Below are 21,829 nucleotides of genomic sequence, written 5' to 3' on the forward strand. Positions count from 1 at the left end.
GAAATTAATTATGTACGTATATACATATGTATACGTATAAATAAATATGTATGATAAATTTCCAGTTGATTAATCGATCGATCTAAAAATAAAAATAGATATTACAGTGTACAGTGATCACTGTTTTTCATCGACAATAAAAAAAAAGAAGAGAAATACTTTTAAAAAATTGCATATTATGTACACAATGTAAACGTGTCGTTGAATTTCTTCAATCCTTTTCAACGATTCCGCTGCACTTGTGTTTGAAAATAAATATTTCCTGACTCTCTACATTATACTACTATACATAGAATGATAAAATACACGACAATTATACAATAATTATTGCTGCGTCGTTGAGCTGTTTGAGATTATCGCTTATATAAAATAGAACATTTTTCTTTCTTTTCAATTACAGATAGATTTGTTTGTTGGTTTTTTTTTCCACGCATCGCATCGAGAAAGAACTGTAATATTTGAAGTTTAAAACTAGGCATATATTACCTTACATACGAACATAATTTGGAAGATTTGGATCGTTGTCTATTTCTATTTTTTCGACACAATCCGTATCCGTATGTATATAACCTGATAATTTTTCAGGCCAGATGTGGACATACAATACCTTTGAAGATGAACTTTCGATTATTAATATCGAAATTCCGATTATATGGTATTACACAGTATACATATGTAATTGATACATAGCTGGACGTAGATATGGGTTGAAGTTGTACCGCATAAACAATGCTATAAGTGAATAGCATTGATCGAATATAAATTTCTAATTTATAACGACGCACGTAGAAGTCAGATCTACAATATGTAGTATAATATTATGGTATATACCGGATAAGTAGGTGTACAAGTAGGTACACCCGATAACCATGAATATATAACTTTGTGTGTCTCTTCTTGCGGCGTAACTTCCTCATATATGTATATAATCACGTGTACTTATTACATTATATATAACTACACAGGTATATGTACGCTATACGAACGAAAATCGCTGTATTTTATTCACATAGCATTGGCGGCTATAAATACCACATAGACGTGTGTAATGTACACATGCGTATACAGCACATTCCGATTTACAATTTTATTGCCGTTATAACGCAGAGCTCGCGTTAGAAAGCGCGACGCTTCTCATGTATATCCATAGTATGCGGTGTAATGTGACTGTTCTGTAGATAATAGCGCTAAAGAATTGTGTACAGGTGTACATACAGATGGTACATATGTGATATATGGATATACGTGGGTATCCGAAGCTCGTTGTGTCCGATAAATAAAAAAATAAATTTCTCCTATTTTTTTGAAATAACGGTGAAATTCGGAACACCATTGTTACACGCACCTCATACAGTACGCGTTAGATTCACTTCCTGATCCTCACGTGACGTTTATATCATCGATAATAATCGCAATCATCGTTCATATATCGTCGCGGCGTTCTGCAGCTTTTTCCTATATTTTTTTTTTTTTTTTTTTTTTTTCTTCTTCTTCTAATTATATTTCTTTTAAGTTAATTAGACGGGGATTTGCGGCACGGTATAATAACGATCCTATCTAATAAATAGTTTTCGACTATAATTGTAAATTTAAAATAATGGCGGGGGTTCGGATAGCGCAGTCCCCCCCTCCCCCCCCCCCCCACGCGTTCGAAATAAACGCGAATACAAATTGTATATTTACAGCGTATATCTCTACGTTTATCACTTTTTCTTGCGTAAAATATACGTACGTACGTATATTTAATATTCAGTCGATTTTAGTCCTCGTTAATTTCGTCGAGTCGACCGACGAAGGCGATCCCTTGGCCACGACCAATCTTATGGTGAATTTTCTCATGGTGTACATCAACAGAGCGATAAAACACAGGTAAAATAAACCGACGTCTACGGAGTAGTAACGGATCGTTGTCATGTGTCTGAAAAAAAAAAGAAGCGAAACAAAAGGAGGAAGATGACGAGCGGCGTCCGCAGGTTTTGAAAAATATATACGAGAAATCACGTCAGCGCTCACCGACTGCTACTTTTCACGTGTTCGGCGCCCGAATACTTGGCCACGTGTTCGATCCACCAGGTCGCCAGATCCTGCGGGCTTATCGGTAGGTCCCTCAGGAGCATGCTCGTTCGTTGGGCGGCCTTTCTGTAAGGATTGTTCTTCGGCGATGCGATTTTCAGGATACCCTCGCGCAACGCCGTAGCCGATATGCTCGCCAAGTCCATGAGGAGTGCGTAGCCGTGTTTCTCTTTGGGAAACAAAATGGGCGGGAAGAATATTAGAGCGATTGAAAATGATTAAATATACGAAGGATAGGAATGAAAGGAACCGAAGAAAGTTCGCGCGGTATCGTCATACCTACCGGCATACCGGAAGGAGGAGAAAGGAAAATGGAGCGAATTTCAGAGGCTCGTGGTCGCCCGAATTTCGCAAAATTGCTAGGAAATAATAACGGAGGGGTTGTACTGACCAGCTTGAGCGGCGTTTCCGTCGTGATCGCAGAATACGGGAAGAACCAGAGTGGGCGCCCCGTGAAAAGCCGCCTCGTGGAGGGAGAGGAGACCGCCGTGGGAGACGAATCCTTTTAAATTTTTGTGACCCAGCAGTTCCTGCTGCGGCCACCAGGCGGCGATTCTGACGTTCGGCGGCAAATTCTCTATCTTGATTCCCTCCCATTTCCAAACGACGTTGTAGGGTAGCGTGGAGAATGCGGCGATAAAAATTTCGCGAAGCGCGTCCGGCATGCCCGCCGCCCTCACCGACGATCCCATCGACACGAAGATGAAACCTGGAAATTTTTCGACGCGTCTGACGAGGGTGACGAAGTTCGCGCGCTCGCAAACTTCCACTACCCGCGGGTCTCCGATTTTCAAAATGGAGGCGCGGATCGAAGGCAGAAAGAAAACGGGGAACGAACGCCCTCGAAATCGAGGTGGGTGAGCGCTCGTTAGTTTTATGAACCCCGTTAAGGTTTCTACGACGTGAACTGGCCCGATGCCTTTTACCAGATTCTATTATAGGTGAGTATCGAATTACTTGAGGAAATTCAAACCTCACCGTCATGGCGTCACGCCTGCCAACGAGATGACCCCACGCGAAGGAAATATGTATGTACATCCTCCGAGGACTCTCGTTCGGGTTAAATTATGAAAAAAAGTAACGGGAAGAAGACGCCATTTTGCGCGCACCTCAACAATAAACAATCGACAACCGAGACAGAAAAATCGACCCCCGCAGGTAATGCAGAATTCTAATTTTCACGCGTCGTTTGCTGAGTAAACAGAAAAAAAAAAAGAAAAAAAAAAAAACCGCTTATTCGTTCGTTGATCTTTTTTTCGCGCCTTATTACGTCCGCATTGATTCAATTACCTCTTCTCAGGAACGATTCGAGTTCCGTGCTCAGGTGGGTAGGTCTTCTGCAATGCAAACACGCTACGTTCACCACGTTCGGAAGGTGCGGAACCGCGTCCGCTACGGTGTAATGGCTGTTTTGGAACGTCAATGGCACTTCGGCTATCAGGTCTCTGACATCCGGTACGTCTTCTCCTAAAATATCGATGAAAATCAATAAAAATTCATCAATGAAATCGAACAACGATCGAAACAACGAATTAATGGTTAAGAATATTATATTGTTAGAATATATCGATGTTATTTTGTTCGCATCCGCCTTCGTGGGCGTCGATAATTACAAAGGTATACGCGTACAGACGAATTATACGTATATGTGTGTATACACGGTGCATGTCAAATACACGGTTATGTAAATTAAGATTACAATATATATACTAATTATTGTCATTATCATTGCATAAATAACGCGACGTTTGATTTTGCAGTGCGGCAAACCGAGAGATTCTTTCATTCTTATTTTGCCATTGGAATAATATGAATATCATCTGTACCGTTCGCATGCTGTGGAAACGCCCAAGTACAAGTATAAATACAATATTGAAGGTGAAAAAAAGGAAAAGAAACGACGAAAAAAATCTCTTCGGCCATGTGTACCCTCCTGTACAAACGTATAGACGAATGATTAGGTACGTTCTCCGTATACAGTATACAAGTTACATCTATAGTATCTGTTTACAATGTATACGGTAAAAAACTTTGGTGTAAAAAACGAAGAAAAAGAAAAAAAAAAAACAGAAAAAAAAAAAGGAAAAACTTCACGCGTCGCACACATCAAGTTGTATTATATGTACATGTATATTCTCTTTCAATATGGTTTTTATATGTCACGGAATATTATTATTTATTTTTTTTTTTCTCTAAGCTCGGTAACGACCGCGTAAGTTAATTTCTATATCGCACTTCCGTCATCACGTGGCACAATCGTATTTGTTAGAAAAATTGGAAATGTTTCCTCTCCTTTCAAAACTGTATAGTATTTTTTTCACCATTAAAATATCGATTGATCGTGACGTGTGCTTAGATCCACAAAACACCCAATTTACTGGAAAATAACCGGATTACACTTTTACGCGTGTCACGGTGAAGATGAGAAAAGAGAGAAAAAAAAAAACATCCAGAAACTTCCTAATCAATTAACTATACCTGATATATGATAATATCATAATATGTCGTGATGGGAATCAAAGATCTATCGTTTATTATAGTTAGTTTTATTTCTTCTTTCTTTCTTTCTCACCTTTCTCCCAATATAAGTTGATCGACCGATCATTTTCACAGTGACGACGTTTTTTTTACGATGAAAATTATATCGCACATTGTTAATTGAATGATATTTTTTTTTAGAAGAAAACAAAATGGCGGCTTTTGCGCGGCGTTGACGAAGAAAATCTGGACGATACAATATAAAACGAAAATTTGTGAGAACTAATCGAAGAACGTGCAACCAATAACATTATGACAGCTGGAATGGTATATACATGTATACATGTATATGTATGTAAATCCGAGTGTAATTAGTATTCGTAAATCTATGTACTGTACGACTTAATTTAATATATAGTTATTCATAATCGTACCTAATTGTTTGTGTAAAATCGGTTGTAGGTATCCGGTGATCATGATCCAATGCATAACTTCAAGGGTCATTAGGCAAGCGACGTTTATGATTCTTCGAACGAAATTCATGTCTTGTGTAAGCGCCTTTCCAAAATACGGAGTTATCGACCAAGGCGATGGACTACCCTGGCGATTTATCGATCCGGTGTAAAGCGCTACCTGCGGCGTTCGTCGTTTCAGTTTATTTATTTTGAAATAGAGAAAAATAAAAAAACCTTTCCTTCAAAATTCATTCGCAAAAGGTAAAAAAATCGCGCGTACACCTCAGAATGTAACTATATGCCATTCGAAGAACCGGTTGTCAAAAAGATCATGCCGAAAAGTCCGACCTTCCTTTTTTAAATATTTTTTCCAGATGTCTCGCAATGGAAGGAAACTCGAACGACAACAACAAAAAAAAAAAAACAGGCAAAATTCCGTTTCTTTCGTTTGATGAAAAAAAATGAAGATTTTTTCAATTCCGCTAACAGCTGCGGACCGGACTTTTTTTACTCGCATATATTCGTATATACATACGTATACCGTATTTATACGCTGATGAAAAATGAAAGTAAATGAATAAATAAAGCGGCGGACTCGAATGCGGCATTTTCTTTTGACGGTACGACATTCGAATGGCTCCGCGGATGATAATTTTCAATGTTCTCACAGTGTTCAGCATTATTGTGGGTATATTCTCTTTGTGCAGTATGGCCAGCAAACACTCCGGATATGCACCGTCCAGGACGGCCACATCCCATCGGGATCCTCGGTTCCCGTTCGGTCTTCTCAGCGCCGCGATCGAGCTCTTGTCCTTCAGCAACGCCTCGCAGGACTCCCATCCGTACCTCATGGCGTCCCACGGCGACAGGGGTAGTTCGTTCCTGAATCTCGATCCTACCAGATCCCATTCCGAGGTATAATTTCCAACGTACGCCTTTCGTCGGAGTCGGACGTGGTGGGATTGAGGAAAAATAAATAAATAAATAAATAAATAAATAAATAAATAAATAAAAGGAACGAAACGAACGAGTGAAAAATAAAAATGGGCACCTCGACGACGCCACGTACGTGTGAAATGAATCTAATAGTTCGATTATAAGTACGCGGCGCGCCACGTTCCGAAAGAATATTGCGCTCTTTTTTTTTTTTATTTTTTTTTTTTATTTCATTTCTCAAATACGTACACGTTTTGCAACCGTGTGGCGCGCGACCAGTTCGGTTCGTCGACGGTATACGATAAATATGTATAAATGTTTGAAACGACTAGACGTGCACGCGTGATTTTTGCGGCAACGCCGACGTTGTGCCGCATGTCCATCGACGATCTCCGTGTGTAACAATTAATTAATCGGTTCCAGCTCGACGCCGTAAGTTCGTTGACTTTTGTACTCGGGAGTCGACGGAAGACGAGACAAAAAAAAAAAAACTAAACTAAAATAAACTAGACCAAAAATCGAATAATGGGAGAACGGTAAATTTAAACTCGAGAAGAGAGAGAAAAAAAAAAAATGAAACTAGATAAGGAAGAAGAGCAACGAAAAAATTGCCGTGCAATTACATCCGGTTGATGAAATAATTCGTCACGCGCGAATCGAACGAGAAGAAAAATCGAAGAAAGGAAAGAACACAATTTTTTTGTTACTTTGTATTTCACAAACACGCGCACACACACACACAGAGAGAGAGAGAGGACTGTATGTACTATAATTCGTACAGCGGAGAGTATGTGACGTGTTGTTTTTTTTTTTTTTTTACTTTTATTTATTCGAATTTCTTCTTTTTCTTCCAATTTCAGAAAGATCGGGATACATTTACGTATGGTTATTCCGAGAAGTGGAGGAACTGGAGCGTTGCGACGACGACGCGGGGCCGGTGAGAGTTGAAATTCTGAAGCAAATTACATAATCTCGAAGGCTCGCGCGCTGATATTTTTTCGTCGTAAAAATCGCGTCATTAATCTGCTCTCAACATTTTGTCAGATCGACGTCACAAAAGCCAGAGAACGTGGAATAGGAAGAGGAAGAGGAGTGACCGGATAAAGAAGGAATAGCGGACGGTTCTCACCTCCAAAAGCGGCGGTACGAATTCCGTCAGAGCGTTGTTGGCCGCGGGTCCTGCGAACGCGCTGAAAAGTGTTACGTTGTGACCTCTGACCTTGAGTATGCTACCGAGGGCAACGAATGGTACCGTGTGCGATTTCGTACCACCCATCGTGGCCAGCAGCACGTTGTAACCGGCCGCCGACTCGGTTGAAAAAAATAATTGACAGGTCAGTAAGAGGCAGATTATTTCGTGCGTTGCCATCGTCGTCGTTCTTGTTGTTATTATCATTGAAAACGTACGCCTTTCGATATCAAATTCACAAAATTCAACGTCATAAAGTTTTTATGAGTAAAAAAAACTCGTGCGCGGATCATACGTGTATCGTACGCACACTCCTCGGTACGTGTGTGCGTGGATATTTTCTTCGCCCGTTTTCTCTATTTCGGCTAATTTGGTTTGGTTGCTTTTTTTTTCTTTATTTTTTTTTTCTTTCTCTCTTTATTATTATTCTATCCTGTTTTTTTGCCTCTGCTTTTCTTCTCTCTAAAACCACCCGATTTCGTCCATTACCGCTGTTGGAAACACGTTTTTTTACATAAATCTCTTGAATTTTAAATCCTTCTTCTTCCGGTGCAGATCAACGGATATATTATTATTAGCACATTATACATGTATATACACGGTGGGACGACACTTTTTATCTCATTTTCATCGCCGTGTACACGCGATTTTTTTTTTGCTTAATTATTCATATCTTCGTTTCTCATTACTTTTTACGATCGTTATTGTTAATGGTTTTTTGTTTTTTGTTTTTTTTTTTATTATTTCTTTCGAATGGAAACAGTAAATAAAGTGTAATCAAAAACTGTTCCGCAGCTGCACTTCAGACGGCCGCAGCCGCCCTATATTCGTTATTGTAAAATGTGTCGTTGAGTGAAAACAGATTGTCATTTTTTAGTCGAAGTACAAAATTGAAAAAAACTAAAAAAACTAAAAAAAAAACAAATGTCCACGTACACGAAATAGAATTTTATTTTACTTATTTGATTTATTCCAATATCTTCATTGGAGAAGAAATGGAAGAAGAAGAAGAAAGAAACTTGAAATTCCTTAATCGCTATCGATGGGGGGGCGTTAGTTTTTTAATTATTATTATTTTTTTTTTCTTTAACTTTATTGTTCACAGCTATAGTTTCTTTTTGAAATTCATTCGTTCGTTTGTTCGGTTAAATTCAGTCGCAACGACGACGACGACGTTATATTATTGTACGATTGACAAATTTTATCATTAATTTGGTTTTTTGCAGAAACACCGGAATATATTCCACAGGTGTACAGGTATAACAGAGTCAACACATCCGTTTCTTTCGGTATATAACGATATATAAGGTAAAATGTTCAAATCGCGGCGAGCGTGAAAGTGTGACTGGCCAGCAGTTTCATTATCAGTTTAGTCCAAGAGAGAGTTAACCCCACCCCCTGTTGGAAGTAGTAGTGGAGGTTCCTCTTTCTGATGGTGGGTACCCCGGTTGGTTGACTACTCGGCGGTCCCTGGTTCCTCGCAATAACCTGTGCCGTACGGATACAAGCGGATGGCACAAGTGTATAGGTTAATAATCGTACGCCGTTTTCGAAGTATGTATACATACGTGTATGTATGTATAACCCGCTGCACAACGAGGAACAACGACGACGACAACATTGTAACGCAACTTCGAAGAAATGAAATTAGGCGAACCGAAATCTGATCGCCGCAAGAGACGGATCGATTCGCTCCGCGATCGAACGAATTGTTTTCTTCGTTTTTTTTTTTGTTTTTTTTTCATTCTCTCACTCTTTTTACACGTCATCTCACAGCGGATCTAGTAGCACGCCTCCGCGTGCGTGGGAAGGAAATGTGGGGAAAAAAAGTAGTCAAAAAATAGGTGAAAATTTCAAAAATAATTTGTTAAAATTGCGACACATTGTTTATCGTACGTGTGCGCGTGTATATAATTTGTCGATTATTAGAATCATAACTTAGATTGCTGCATATCCGCAGCTATAAGTACATAGGTATAGACGCAGGTATGTACACATGTACCGATACCTGATGTACCTATACCCATGTACCGATCTGAAATGCGGGCACGTTGCATGGTGTTTTTTTTTGTTTTTTTTTGCCCTATTCATTTACATTCATTCGCTCACATATATTTAACCGTCTATTTTTGTTGTTCGCGTGATTAAATATTACATAGAACGCAACGTACGGTATAATTACGCAGGTAAAATGCAGCTGTAGACGAAAAGAGAATAAAACGAAATTAGGTGAAATAAAACGAAACCGGTAAACGTTCGTGTGTATATACGTATGTATGTATATATACGAATATAAACCTGCGCGCGAATTAGTTGTGCAGAAGAAAAACGCGTTACTCCAGATTTCAAATATATGTTTCAAGTCGCCATCTTGGTTCTATTTCTTCATTCATTTGTTTCTGCATTTCATTTATTTTCTTTTTTTTTCTCCCGCCTCCGCGTTCAATTTTCCTCATTTCTTATTTCGATACAGGTATACATACATACGTATAGTATACGCGTGTATACATACTTATGTAATGAAGATATTAAATAAGAATGACGTACATAGTTTATAGGTATAGTTACATATAAACCAGGTTCGACGTGCGCCAGACCGGTACATACCACGTACACGTATTGATATTACATAAAAATGATAATGCATAAATGTCACGATAATAATTCTTTCTCTTCATTTTTTTACTTATTTTTTCTTTTCTCTCTTTTTCGCAAAACTTTTTCGTCGGACGTTCGTACGTAGGAATGTATATTTTGACGTGCCTAATTTTGGGCAAAGAAAGAAAAAAAAAATCGTAGGAAGACAAACGAATAAAAAGTTAGGAATGAAAATATTAAATGTAACCGGTCACCGCGAGACACCGTTAATTTGTTCAGCAAACTTTACAAAAGATCACTCTTTCCGATATACCTATGTATATGTATATGAGGTACATACTCGTAATGACCACATTATACATACGTATTTATATACATACGTCGAGATTCGTTTCGCTATACGTTTGTCATTATTAGAACTGAAATGCCGAACTTTGCCGTTTCGTTTGGTGAACTATTATAATTTTACAACAATGGTAATCAAATCTGAATGTATGTTTTCTTTCTACATTTGATTGGCCAAAAAGAAAGGATGTCTAGTTTTTCACAAACTTAACGTACCGTCGAAAGGATGAAAAGTTGATCCGAATTATCCGTTTATATCCATTTCAGATATTTGGAATTGGGTGCCAAGGTCCTCCGTACAGCATCTGGGGTGATCTGATCTCCCGTGTGATAAAATAACACCGTAAATAGTAACGCGATAACGTAGCGAGTGCGCGGCGTATATACGCAGGTAAATACCTATGTACATACCTCGATATGTACAGCGTATACGAATGTGCGAGGAGGTATACAACCGATGAAAATTTCAGAGAATTAAAAACGAGTTAAACCAGGTGCATTTCAAACGTCAACTGCAGCATCGCCAGAAGAAGAAAAAGAAGAAGACGAAGACTAAGACGAAGAAGAAGAAGAAAATAATAAAAATGGAAGTAAGGATAAAAAAGGAAAGCTAAGAAGAAGAAAGAGCGGCGATCGTGTGACGTAACGAGGAAAATCGCGCCTGAACTGTTTCGCTTAACTTTTGCTTTGCATTGCCACTCGGAGATCGTAAACTGTGTCACTCTGCAGCCGCATGCACCATCAACCGTTGCAGGTAAAAGCTGTGATGTAAACTTAGGCGTAAGTCATCCCTGGTGCAACTACATGTGCAACGTTATGTGTCCGCGATTAACCTCGCGCTTTTGCGTCCGATAAGAAGCGGCGAAATTAATTCGTTGAAAAGAAACCCCCCCCCCCCCAAAAAAAAAAAGAAGCAAATCCGAAAACAAACGAATAAATTCGATCGGAACCGGACGTTACGAAATTTTGCATTCCTATATCGCACCTGCATCTCTGAAGTTTCTTCGTCTTCGTTTCTCTCTATCTCTCTCTCTCTCTCACTTTCGTCCATCTCTAATTTTTCCATAGGACGTCCATCTTATCGCGAATATATAAAATGTATACCGCAGGTGCGAATTCGAACAAATATATATATATACATATACATATATATATATATGTATATACGGTGAGTTGATTCACGCATGATGTGGACGTGACCTGCACCTGATGTGTAGCGATTAGCATATAAACCTTAAAGCAAGAAAAAAAAAAATAGCGGACTGCAAAAATTCGACCTTGGCGATATATAATGTTATATTCGCAAGAATGATTTCCAAACATTCACATGCACACAACGCCGCATGTTTATGGGACATGTATACGACGTGTATATATACATATACATTTGTATATTATGTATACCAACGTGCATATCGCGCATATGAAGCTCAAACGCGTGGACTTCTCGTAAATTATATGGACCTACTGAAACAATTTCGTCAAATTTTTAGAAAGTTTCGCCCGCGGCCGATTTTTTTAAAACCGATCAGCTGCTGCTGCTGCTGCTGCTGCTACCGCTGCCGCCGCCGCTGCTGCATCTGGTTATACACTCACCGGATTTGATAACGTCGATCGAACTGTTGTTATTATTTTTTCATTAGATCGCCGAAAAGTCAATCGATTCGAAACTCAAAGTCTGCGATAATGGCCTTGTACATTCAAAAGGTCCGAGTTATTTACTTATCATAACGTCGAATTTTTCCCGTAGATCGATGTCATTAGAACGCAACATCAATCATTCGACTCTTTTCTTCGCTCTGATCGAATCGTACAACGATTGTTGCAAATCAATCGTCGCAAAACGATAGACGAGACGTTTTTTTTTTCAATCAATCAATCAATCGATTCATTTATTCATTTATTTATTTTATTGAGATCTTATGTTACTCTTATTTTGGTTCTTTTCTATTTTTTTTTTTTTTTTGTTTTTTTTTTGTTGACATTATACATATACATTGGGTATCTATATAGTTATGGTACATGGTGTGTATATATATATACTTGACTATCGCTATATAATATCATGTACATTCATGTACATATGTATAGAGTAATTAAATATACTATATATATATATATATATATATTCTTGAAATAAATTGAATAATAATAATAAGAACAGTACCCGATACACGGTCGTAATGATAAAAATATAGCGTATACACGTGTGTAGTTACACACGTGTGTATTTATAAATATATATTGTTATACCCTGCAGTTTCACTTTCCTCTTTGCGCATAGGCGGTCGTGATTGAAATTAACTTGATGGCATTTGATATAATGACGTGTGTTACGAATATCAATATATAATATCGATAATTACATGGATATATGTATGTACGTACCTATATCGGTATACAAGGTATGTAAGGTATGCAGGTATATAGCTATGGTTATGTGTATACGTCGTGTGTGTTTACCGTGGTCATATACATACGTATGTATACTCGTAACGAATAAATGCGTTCACCGAATACCCCCCATTGTAAAAGGTATACGTATATAATATTAAGCAATTTTAACGATCGCGTCTTATTCGTAATTCTCGCCATTTTTGGTCCCAAAACGCGCGGCCGTATTATACATACAATGTTATCCATTGTCGCGTTATAGTTGTTGTTGTTGTTGTTGTCGTCGTCGTCGTTATCGTTGTACTGTTATTGTTATTATATATTAAGCTCGATCTTTGCCGCGTTACACAGAACGGCGCGCGTTTGATTTTTGTATTTGTGTATACGTATACGTACTTTGAGATATTTATTTATTTATTTATTCATTTATTTTATTTATTTTTTCAGTATTTGTACCGGGTGAATAACCGCCCTGTTGGTGGCGGCGCTTACCGCCGTGTGTTGACTTCCGGCTGATCTTGACACGGTGGTTCCAGGTAGCCCTAAAAATTTTTTAATCGAACCGCGAAACTGGGTGTTCATACCGGCGTATATCACAGGATTGTAACATATCGATGATTTTGCCCAAAGTGACGGTAAAATCGCCAACATCGGCGTAGGCGTTACCTGAAAATTGAACAAAATTAGGTAGGTGGAGAGAGAGAGCGAGAGAGAGAGAGAAACGAAAAGGGCCGAAACAACGATTATCGTTCGACGAATGTTTACCCGATTTTACAAAAATTACCGATACGAACGTGTTTGACGAAAGAAAAAATGGAAAGAGCAGCGCGCATATTTCGCAACAACGAAACGAACGCGGCGTATCGAAAAACCGATCATGCAGGCGTACGCGTCGCAATGAAATTGTTTATTGCAAATTTAACGATAATTAATTGACCGCGTATAATGCAGCTGTTCGTACAACGTGAGCAATAAACAAGGAGAAGAACACGTGTGGCCTTAAAAAGTTTTGCTTATAAAAACGCGTATACGACGCGACCGATTTGGCTCACGGTTCGTACGTTTGAATTGAGAGAGAGAGGAGAGAAAAAAAAAAAAATAACGAATAGGTATAAAAAGAACGAGGGAAAAAAAATTGCAAATGTCAACGCACCCGGTATATAAAATATGCGCGATGCTGCTGCAGTTTGTAACATTTATCGCAATTTTCATTGCGCTAATGAAGGATATAAATTATATTGCGAGAAACGTTGTTTATACATATATATGGTATAATGCAGTAACTATTATACATATATTCATTTTCGAAGAATAAATTTTAGATTTTTAAATAATATCAAATATTGCATACAATTAGTGCAATATACGCGGTAACCGTATACAGCGTACGTTTGGATTTTCTTTCTTCTCTTTTCTTATATTTATCTATTTATTTTTCGTTTGAAAAGAACATTTCCATAAATATGATAACTGAATTAAGGGGTGTATCGAATGTTATTGTGCACAGTAGTTGAACGTATATACCCGTGCAGTAACGTACGTACATTATCAGTTTCCCTGATCTACATCATTATCCAAATGATTATCAAATTTCAACGGATCTTTAGAACTCACCTTGAAATACTGTGCGGATAAAGCGAATACGGAATATGGTGTCCAAGCGACCAGAAACGCCGTTATCATGATCGCCACCATTTTCGTTACCTGAGCTTCGTGTCTTCCTCTGGAACCTGAAAAATGTAGCAACTGAAAAATTTGCGCCCCCCTTTTTTTTCCGACACGCTTAGAAACGAAGGAACGAAAAAACGATTCCAAGGTCAAAAATAAAGAACAATTATTGTAGAATCATTGCAGACGACGTTTACGATGCTTTTTTTCTCTCCTCAGATCGAGCTTATTCTCAATCGACGTACCGACTCTTTTTCTGACCTTCTTCAAGGTCGTGACGATGCCCAAGTAACTGGAGGTTATCAGAGTAACGGGTACCAAGAGACCGAATATAAATAGAAACGCGATGTAGCTATCGCTTCCTATTTCCGGATCGTGAACTTCCCAAGAAACGCTGCAGAACAAATCGCCGGCTTCCGGTCCGTAGCTTCCCCATCCGAAGAGCGGTGGGATCGTCAGTGACAATGAATAGATCCAAACGCCGGAGACCAGGTAACAGGCTTGCCTAAAGAAGAGGAGAAAACAGGAGAAACAAGAAGACCGGAACTTGAGGAATTAAAGTTTCCAAATTTTTGCCTCGATCAAATATCTCGATGGAAAGAGAAAAAAAAAAAAAAAACAGAAAACACGAGCGGAATCAACGTCCGTTGTTGTTCGTTTGTACGATACACACAAAGTAAACAAACGTACGTATACATACATATACAAACACGGATGAATAGACAACATTTACCTTATAGTGAAAGCTTTCATCGGTCTTGTGATGAGCAGCCATCTTTCTATAGCTAAAACCGTCAGATTTCCGATACTAGCCAATCCAAAAGTTGACATAAACCAAGCGTACCTAAATTTCCATAATTTACAGTGTAACGTATACTGTTCACACGCAATACCATACGATACACACGTACATTTTCATTCGGTAGATAAAAATCGCCACGTTTCAACGAATCAAAGTATACGAGTTGAAATAATGAATGAATAAATTTCGTCGCACCGATAAATAATCATAACACAACAATGATAATTTATATAATAACAATGGGAATGACAATAACGATTACGACAACAACTCGTATAGGTCCTAAATTTAACGAATCATTATTCACCGCACGAAATATAATTATGTATATTGTACGATATGCTGTCTACATCGCGAGCGTATGTATCGTATAATACATCACCAGATGTTGTATGTATACAGTGTACACCGCGTTGAAGAAAAACAACAGATTTCCATTCCGGGACATGAGAAGAAGATAAAAAAATGTCAAATTCAACATATCCTTAATTTCTTCAATTAATTTTTTTATTAATTTGTATGTTGTATGTTGTTAACATTCTTATTTTGACCATTCGATGTTTACAGATATTTTCACACGATTCAAAGTTTTCGCTTTATCTCATTTCGTTTCCGTTATTTTTTTATTTTCAATACAATCGAGGATATCTAACAATGAATGAAAGGAAAAAGTGGTGAGAAACCGAAAATTAATGAACGAAAATAGCGAGAGAAAAAAAATTAAGAAAGCAAAAAAAAAGATACTCTGACGTTGCGTTGAAACGACGATTTTCATTGTACGATCGTTGCACACATACATTACATTACATATGTATGTACGTGTACATATATATATATTCGTATGTGTATCATATTGTTGTTATTATTATTGTTATCGTATGTATATCATTATGCGATCTTTTACGATAAGATTTTCCAAATGATACATCGTACAACGTCGAACGCAGTTCGATGATTAATTGTTGTCGTAGTATAAATTGAAATGATAATTATATCATACGTATACGATAATAATCATAACAATGTGGACAAGGGTGAAAAATTTACCAAAGACAACCCGCGTGTTCCCAGTACCATTTTCCGAATATCGACGACACGATGGCAAACGGTGTACCGATTATCGATACGCAGAAATCACCGATCTAAAATAAAAGCATTAAAAAAAGAAATGAGGCGAAGAAGGAAGAACGGCGACTTTTCGGGAAGGAAGGAAGGAAGGGAAAGATAAATTCTTTCTTTTCTTCCCTCATTGCTACATCTCATTGTCAGACGATCACGTCGTCCGGAATTGTCATTATGTGTAACTGCAGTATTTTGTAAGAAAGAAAGAAAGAAAAACTGCGCTTAATAACGTTCGTCGAGAGTTGAAATTTAGTTTTTTTTTTCTTTTTTCAACATGGTAAAATGAAAAGAGTAACGGAGAAGAGAAGAATTGAGGAATTAATAATTACTCACCACCAGGTTGAGGAGAACGACGTTTACCGGTGTCAAGAGCGTCTGGGTATCTCTTAGTATAACGAAAATAACTGTTAAATTTAAAAAAAACCCAACAACTGCAATTGCCGTCAGCGCGCCGGCTGTTGCTAAAGAAACGGATCTACTCACGAGATGCATATCGTTTTCCATCGTTATCACGTTTGTTATATTCGATAGGACGGTAGCGGACGACATGATAACCGATTATTGTCAATTCTTACGATTTCGTTGCGGTACCTAGTTGTCGTTGTTCTCGTCGTCGGTGGATCGTCCTCACTGCGGAATCGCGCTGCACTCGCGAAATAAATTCTACTATTTTCGCGGGCAAGGGTCGTCGTCCCGCGGCAGACGACACATCTTCGCGATCCCCGATTGTTCTTTTTCGATTCGCTCGTTCGGCAGTTCCTTCTTTGCTTCAGTTCTCGTCTCACGGTTCATTTTTATCACCCGGTCCAGTTCGAACGTACGTCACACGCGTACGCGGCACCAAAATCCGAGTCTTTCGTATCGCGATATATTCTTCGGCGAAAATATTTCTCTCCACCCGGCCTCCGTGCTACATCTCCGTCGCGCGGGGGAAGAAGAACCTTAACGGTGCAAAATTAATTAACCAAATTTACCCCCCAATTAAGCCTTACATCTCTCCAGCTGTATACCGAACTCCGAAATACCTGTACCTAAACAAGTACGTATTATAGGTATACGGGGCATACAATATTCGACGGCGTTTCGATGTACGCGCGTATAATTATCATAGTCGATTATTAATTATTTTCATTTAAATTGATCGATCAATTAATTTCATAATTCATATTAATTTTCATTGATCGATCGAAACCCCGGTGTACAAAATGATGAAAAGTTTACTCGTCATTTTTTCCAACGATTTTGATCTTTTTTTTTTAGTTTTCACTCTCAACCATTTTATTTCGATTTCAATGTCATCCCTCAAATTTGCAGTTCACTCATTTTGTCGGATTTGTACATTTTTACAGCAGCGCAGATTCGGGTAGTTTCTCATTTTATTCGAATCGCAATTTTTTTCGAAATTATTTTCTAAATTTTCAATTGAATTTCCATTTCTTCTATATTATACCTTATTACGCACGTGCGATATACGCACGATAGCTAGTATATCGTTCGCGTGTGTGTACCCCACGTTTTTTTTTGAAAATGAAATTCTCAATTACCGATAAACGTATATACCGTAATTACCATATGTAAGCGTATACATATGTCATGCGGCGAAAGAGTAAACATATAAAACGTTTATACGCGTTCCAAGCATGACAATCGGGTATAAAAATGATTTTTCCTCATTATATTCTATATATATTCGATCGTTTCTTACGTTACCTATACATTCCTCTTCTTTATTTACTCCTTTATTTTCTACTCGTATCGCGGTACAAGTTAGGTATAAAATTTCCCAAGGGAAACGCGCGCGGGTTATGTTTCGTTCGGGCAAAATATGATGAAAATTAAAAAGGAATAGAAAATAGAAAAGAATCGAAATTTTTTTTTTTCACCTCCACAAACTAATCGTGTACACACACACACACACGTATAATTACATGTACTTAGGTTACGCTTCCCTCTCAATTTCCAAATTTATCTATTATATTTACATTATATTCTGACTGGGTATAGAGAAAATTTCCGTTCAATCGACAGAATATTTTCCGTCAGGAAATTACATCACGTGTAGATATTTACTGGAAGGCTATATACACGGTACAAAGTTGGTTATATACCTATTGTTATTGTATTATTTGAATTTCGAATTGATGTTATTGTTACTGGTTTTTTCTTCTTCTTCTTCTTCTTCTTCTTCTTCTAATCGTTGAAAATTTCCATTTAACTCATGTATTCGATGAAGCGAAACCGAAACATATATTTACGATCGATTCGAATAATATTTTCTTGTGTACATAAGTTTGAAAAAAACAAAACTTTCCCTTCCAATTTTTACATGTTCGAAAATCACAGTTTTTCGTGCGTTTAAAATTTTGTCTTATTTTTTTTTCGTGGGTTACGTTTTTACGTGGAACAATTTTGATTCGTTCTGTTTTTTTCGTTTGCGTTTTTTTGTTTTTTTTTTCTTTACTTCATTCGTTATTATCGATAAACTATAAATGTCAAATGAATCGAGGAGTCGGAACACGCGATGTAAACTGAAGTGAGTTTGAATAACATCCTTTATATAGAGAATTTCAACCCCGCCACACGCAATTTCTCATCCCCCTTTAAAAATATATATCTTCGCATCTGCGCAAAATCTTCCCTTATTATACCGGTATAAAGTTTTTCAAATCCTGTGTATAGGTAATTTGTGTGGCGTTTCTATACATATGTATGTATGTATTGTATGCACGGGGGTAGATAATACGTTCGTATAACTCCGCGAAACAAATGGCGATATATTTCAAAAGAAAATCGCGCGCTCCGTGTCCTCGTCGGTCCGCTGCCATCTTGTAGAGATTTTAATAATTTTTCATCAACCCTCCTCGCGATGAATTATAAAACCTATACCGTACCCCGGCGGTTAGAAATCGCTTGTCAAAAGGATTAAAAAATATCTATACGCACGTACGAATACAAAAAAAAAATTTACCCTTCGGATTAACGAGCATTATAATGTGCATCTTAATTTGAATTTTTCGCGTAATATTGTAGGTCCAAGGTATTACCGCCCCCCCCCCCCCCCCCCCCCCCCCCTTAACGGGGGAAGGTTTGTATCGAGTAATTATATTATTGTCATTATTTGTGCAATTAGGATAGTGCGGGATGTGATAAAGACGTAGAGGAAACTCTTTCTTTTCCAGATCAAAACTTTGACGTCTTTTTCCGCGAAGGGAGAATCTGGAAGATAAGTATAATACCTGGGATACTGGGAAAAGAACTCGTGGAAGGAAAAAAGAATTCAAGATATATGTGAACGATCTTCTTCTTCGACGTACGCAATTGAACGTTATATAATAATACGCATTCGGTCGCGTATAATAACGTAATAAGATAAACATTTAGAAACCTGAAAGTCCGGTAAGTGACGGTCCATGGAAAGAAAGGGAGAGAGTTGATTCGAACAGCTTCGGTCGTCAGCTAGTGTGGATACCTCTTTCTGTTCCGGTAAAAGTGAAATCTTGACGCCATATTGCTTTATTATATTATGAATGTACATCCTAATATTACATTTGCAAGACAATCATAGCGGAGGATATACGATCGCGTACACACTATGTTGACAATTTTGTTCCCATTAAATCAGAGCAAGATAATCTGTAGAAGCGTTCCTCGTTATTGCGGGTCGTTAAATTTTTATGGGGTAAAAGATTTGTGTATTTTAACCCGCACGCATTTCACGCACTTTTAATACATATCACCATGCGAGATCACGTTTGAATTATGACGTAACACTTATACAGCTTAAGTAGCCTGAGCGAGCATAAAATTATAATACATAAAAGCGTAACATAGAACACATATCATCGCGTCTTGTTTTCTTAAATTGAGATAAAAAAAAAAGAAAGAAAAGGTAGAAAAAGAAATAGACGGGTGTAAAAAAGGAACGACTCATTATACCGCTAATGCGTGAAATGTATTTTCAGGCACGCGTAAAAAATGTGAAAATTTTATGGCGATTTATATTCAAACATCTTGCGATAAATTTTACAGGTAATAGGTGTATACCGGTTCCAGGATCTTGCAACATTCACTATAGACAAATCGATTAACTATTCGTACGATGCAATCAACCTGCATGACCCGATACCCTAGAAGGAAATTAGCGCTGCTTCATATCTGCGAGACGGCCCGCGGAGTGGCAGCTGCGCTTTCTGATTTCTTGCGACAAACACCTTGAGCCAATTTTAGGCGCCAATTTCGCGAACACTTTTTTTCAAGGAAGGTCTTGGCCAACTGGTCAATATTTCTCAATACCTATTAGTTTGGAGTAAATAAATTTGTTGACTTTTATAAACAAAGAATGTATTTTCGAGCGTCGATACATGCTTCGGAATAGCAACTTACGAATTATTGACATTATCAATTATATTTTCTTCTTATAATTTATTTTTTTATTCCGTTGTTGTTGTTGTTATCATCGCGGATTCAGTCAGCACTTTACATGTCTTCGGTATCGCTGTCCGAATCTTCGTCCATTGCTTGTCGGGCCTTTGTCTCAGCTTCGGTCTTTATGTCAAATGGTACTCGTTCGTGTCTACCGTTCGTGTGACTGCCGACCCAGCTCATTTCCAATTCAAATTGTTTGTCCTTCAGTTCGTCGTGCAATAAGTAAATTATCCTAGCCGCTTCTCTGATCAGGTCTTTGCAGGTCATCTCCGAGAGTTTTAGTTTCTCGATTTCTGTTTTCGCCGACTGTTTGGCTTTGCCTGTAGACAAATTAATGCGATAAAAAATATCGTTCGTCGCGTTAACCAGTTAACACGTTCTTCAAGGAGAAAAACAAGTCGTAGAAAAAAATTCAATCTCAATAAAGAGAAAGCAAATATTGTTCGTAGACCGCTGTTCATTGTTACTTCTAGTTTATTACAATATTCATTCACCTGTTGCGTCAATTTAAACGTAACACATGCTTACCGATAGCACAGCCGTAGTAGCCGTAGGAAACACCTGAAGGATCGATCATATACATAGCTGGTCCGTCAGCTTCGTAAGCTCCGAGAATGACTGAGCATCCGTAAGGTCGTACGGATGAGTATAACGTGTACGCGTGCATGTACATGGACACACGATCGTTCAAATATTTTAAAGGTATTCCTAGTCCGTACTGGGCACGATAACTGGCTGCTTCTGTGCGTGCTGTTTCTGCAATTTGACGAGCATCGGACGACAGTCCAGAAACTGCCATACCAACGTGATTATCTATGTTGAATAAGCGCTTGTTCGCACCAGGCTCGTACAGTTTTGAAGTGACTAATTTTTCAACAGCGAATACAACGCCGTCTTTTCCTCTGAGGCCTATGACGGTTCTGAAAAAAATTCATCGATGTTGACACTTAAGGTTTGGAGGAGATTAAAACCTAGCGGTTTTTTGGATGATGAAAACGTCCCGTACCCGCTATTTTCCACAGCCTTTTGAGCGTATTCCACTTGAAAAACTCTGCCATCGGGGGAGAATTGCGATGCCGAAAGATCGTACTGTGAATCGAGGTTAAGATAATTAAAGTTCTTTGATACAATGTAACGAATTGACCAGAATCATTTCGAGTATTAGAACTGATTTACGTACCCCTGTTCCTATGGAACTCATAATGAGTTGATTTTCTTGAAAAATTAATTATTCTAACACAGAAAATAAGCGATTTATTTACACGCTATACGGCGTGAATAGGCAAAAATCAAACTTTACTCGTTTGTCAGAATGAGCTAACAGTCGCGGAGGAGTGAAAAAAC

General features: G+C 38.1%; 3 protein-coding genes and 1 long non-coding RNA gene across 5 annotated transcripts; 1 reads left to right on the forward strand and 3 right to left on the reverse strand.

The window, feature by feature from the left end:
* Positions 1-256: 256 nt before the first annotated feature.
* LOC105686272 (UDP-glycosyltransferase UGT5) lies at positions 257-7,338 on the reverse strand. The gene is made up of 7 exons (XM_012400927.3): positions 7,072-7,338; positions 5,675-5,941; positions 4,986-5,184; positions 3,364-3,540; positions 2,465-2,782; positions 2,014-2,242; positions 257-1,918 (listed from the first exon to the last, which is right to left on the reverse strand). The coding sequence occupies exons 1-7, from the start codon at positions 7,336-7,338 to the stop codon at positions 1,750-1,752; spliced, it is 1,626 nt and encodes a 541-aa protein (XP_012256350.2). The 3' UTR covers positions 257-1,749.
* On the forward strand, positions 2,778-20,485 carry LOC110117021. 2 transcript variants are annotated; one of them, XR_007279915.1, is made up of 11 exons: positions 2,778-3,231; positions 3,374-3,528; positions 3,834-4,034; positions 4,753-4,902; positions 5,014-5,921; positions 6,803-6,879; positions 6,987-8,566; positions 10,342-10,465; positions 10,545-10,828; positions 14,356-14,628; positions 19,240-20,485. It is a non-coding gene; the product is annotated as an uncharacterized LOC110117021 (long non-coding RNA). The 2 variants fall into 2 exon arrangements; XR_007279914.1 differs by having other exon boundaries at positions 2,778-2,926; positions 3,003-3,231; positions 5,014-6,729; positions 6,803-8,566.
* On the reverse strand, positions 10,822-19,564 carry LOC105686139 (rhodopsin-like). The gene is made up of 7 exons (XM_048659748.1): positions 19,446-19,564; positions 16,394-17,001; positions 15,986-16,080; positions 14,870-14,980; positions 14,382-14,641; positions 14,083-14,198; positions 10,822-13,134 (listed from the first exon to the last, which is right to left on the reverse strand). Exons 2-7 carry the CDS (start codon positions 16,607-16,609, stop codon positions 12,904-12,906), a joined length of 1,029 nt encoding a protein of 342 aa, XP_048515705.1. The 5' UTR covers positions 16,610-17,001; positions 19,446-19,564; the 3' UTR covers positions 10,822-12,903.
* LOC105686258 (proteasome subunit alpha type-3) lies at positions 20,385-21,826 on the reverse strand. Its single transcript, XM_012400913.4, has 4 exons — positions 21,666-21,826; positions 21,492-21,574; positions 21,014-21,405; positions 20,385-20,805 (listed from the first exon to the last, which is right to left on the reverse strand). The coding sequence occupies exons 1-4, from the start codon at positions 21,684-21,686 to the stop codon at positions 20,537-20,539; spliced, it is 765 nt and encodes a 254-aa protein (XP_012256336.1). The 5' UTR covers positions 21,687-21,826; the 3' UTR covers positions 20,385-20,536.
* Positions 21,827-21,829: the final 3 nt, after the last annotated feature.

This window comes from Athalia rosae, chromosome 8 (assembly GCF_917208135.1).
Source record: "Athalia rosae chromosome 8, iyAthRosa1.1, whole genome shotgun sequence".
Taxonomy (NCBI): domain Eukaryota; kingdom Metazoa; phylum Arthropoda; class Insecta; order Hymenoptera; family Athaliidae; genus Athalia; species Athalia rosae.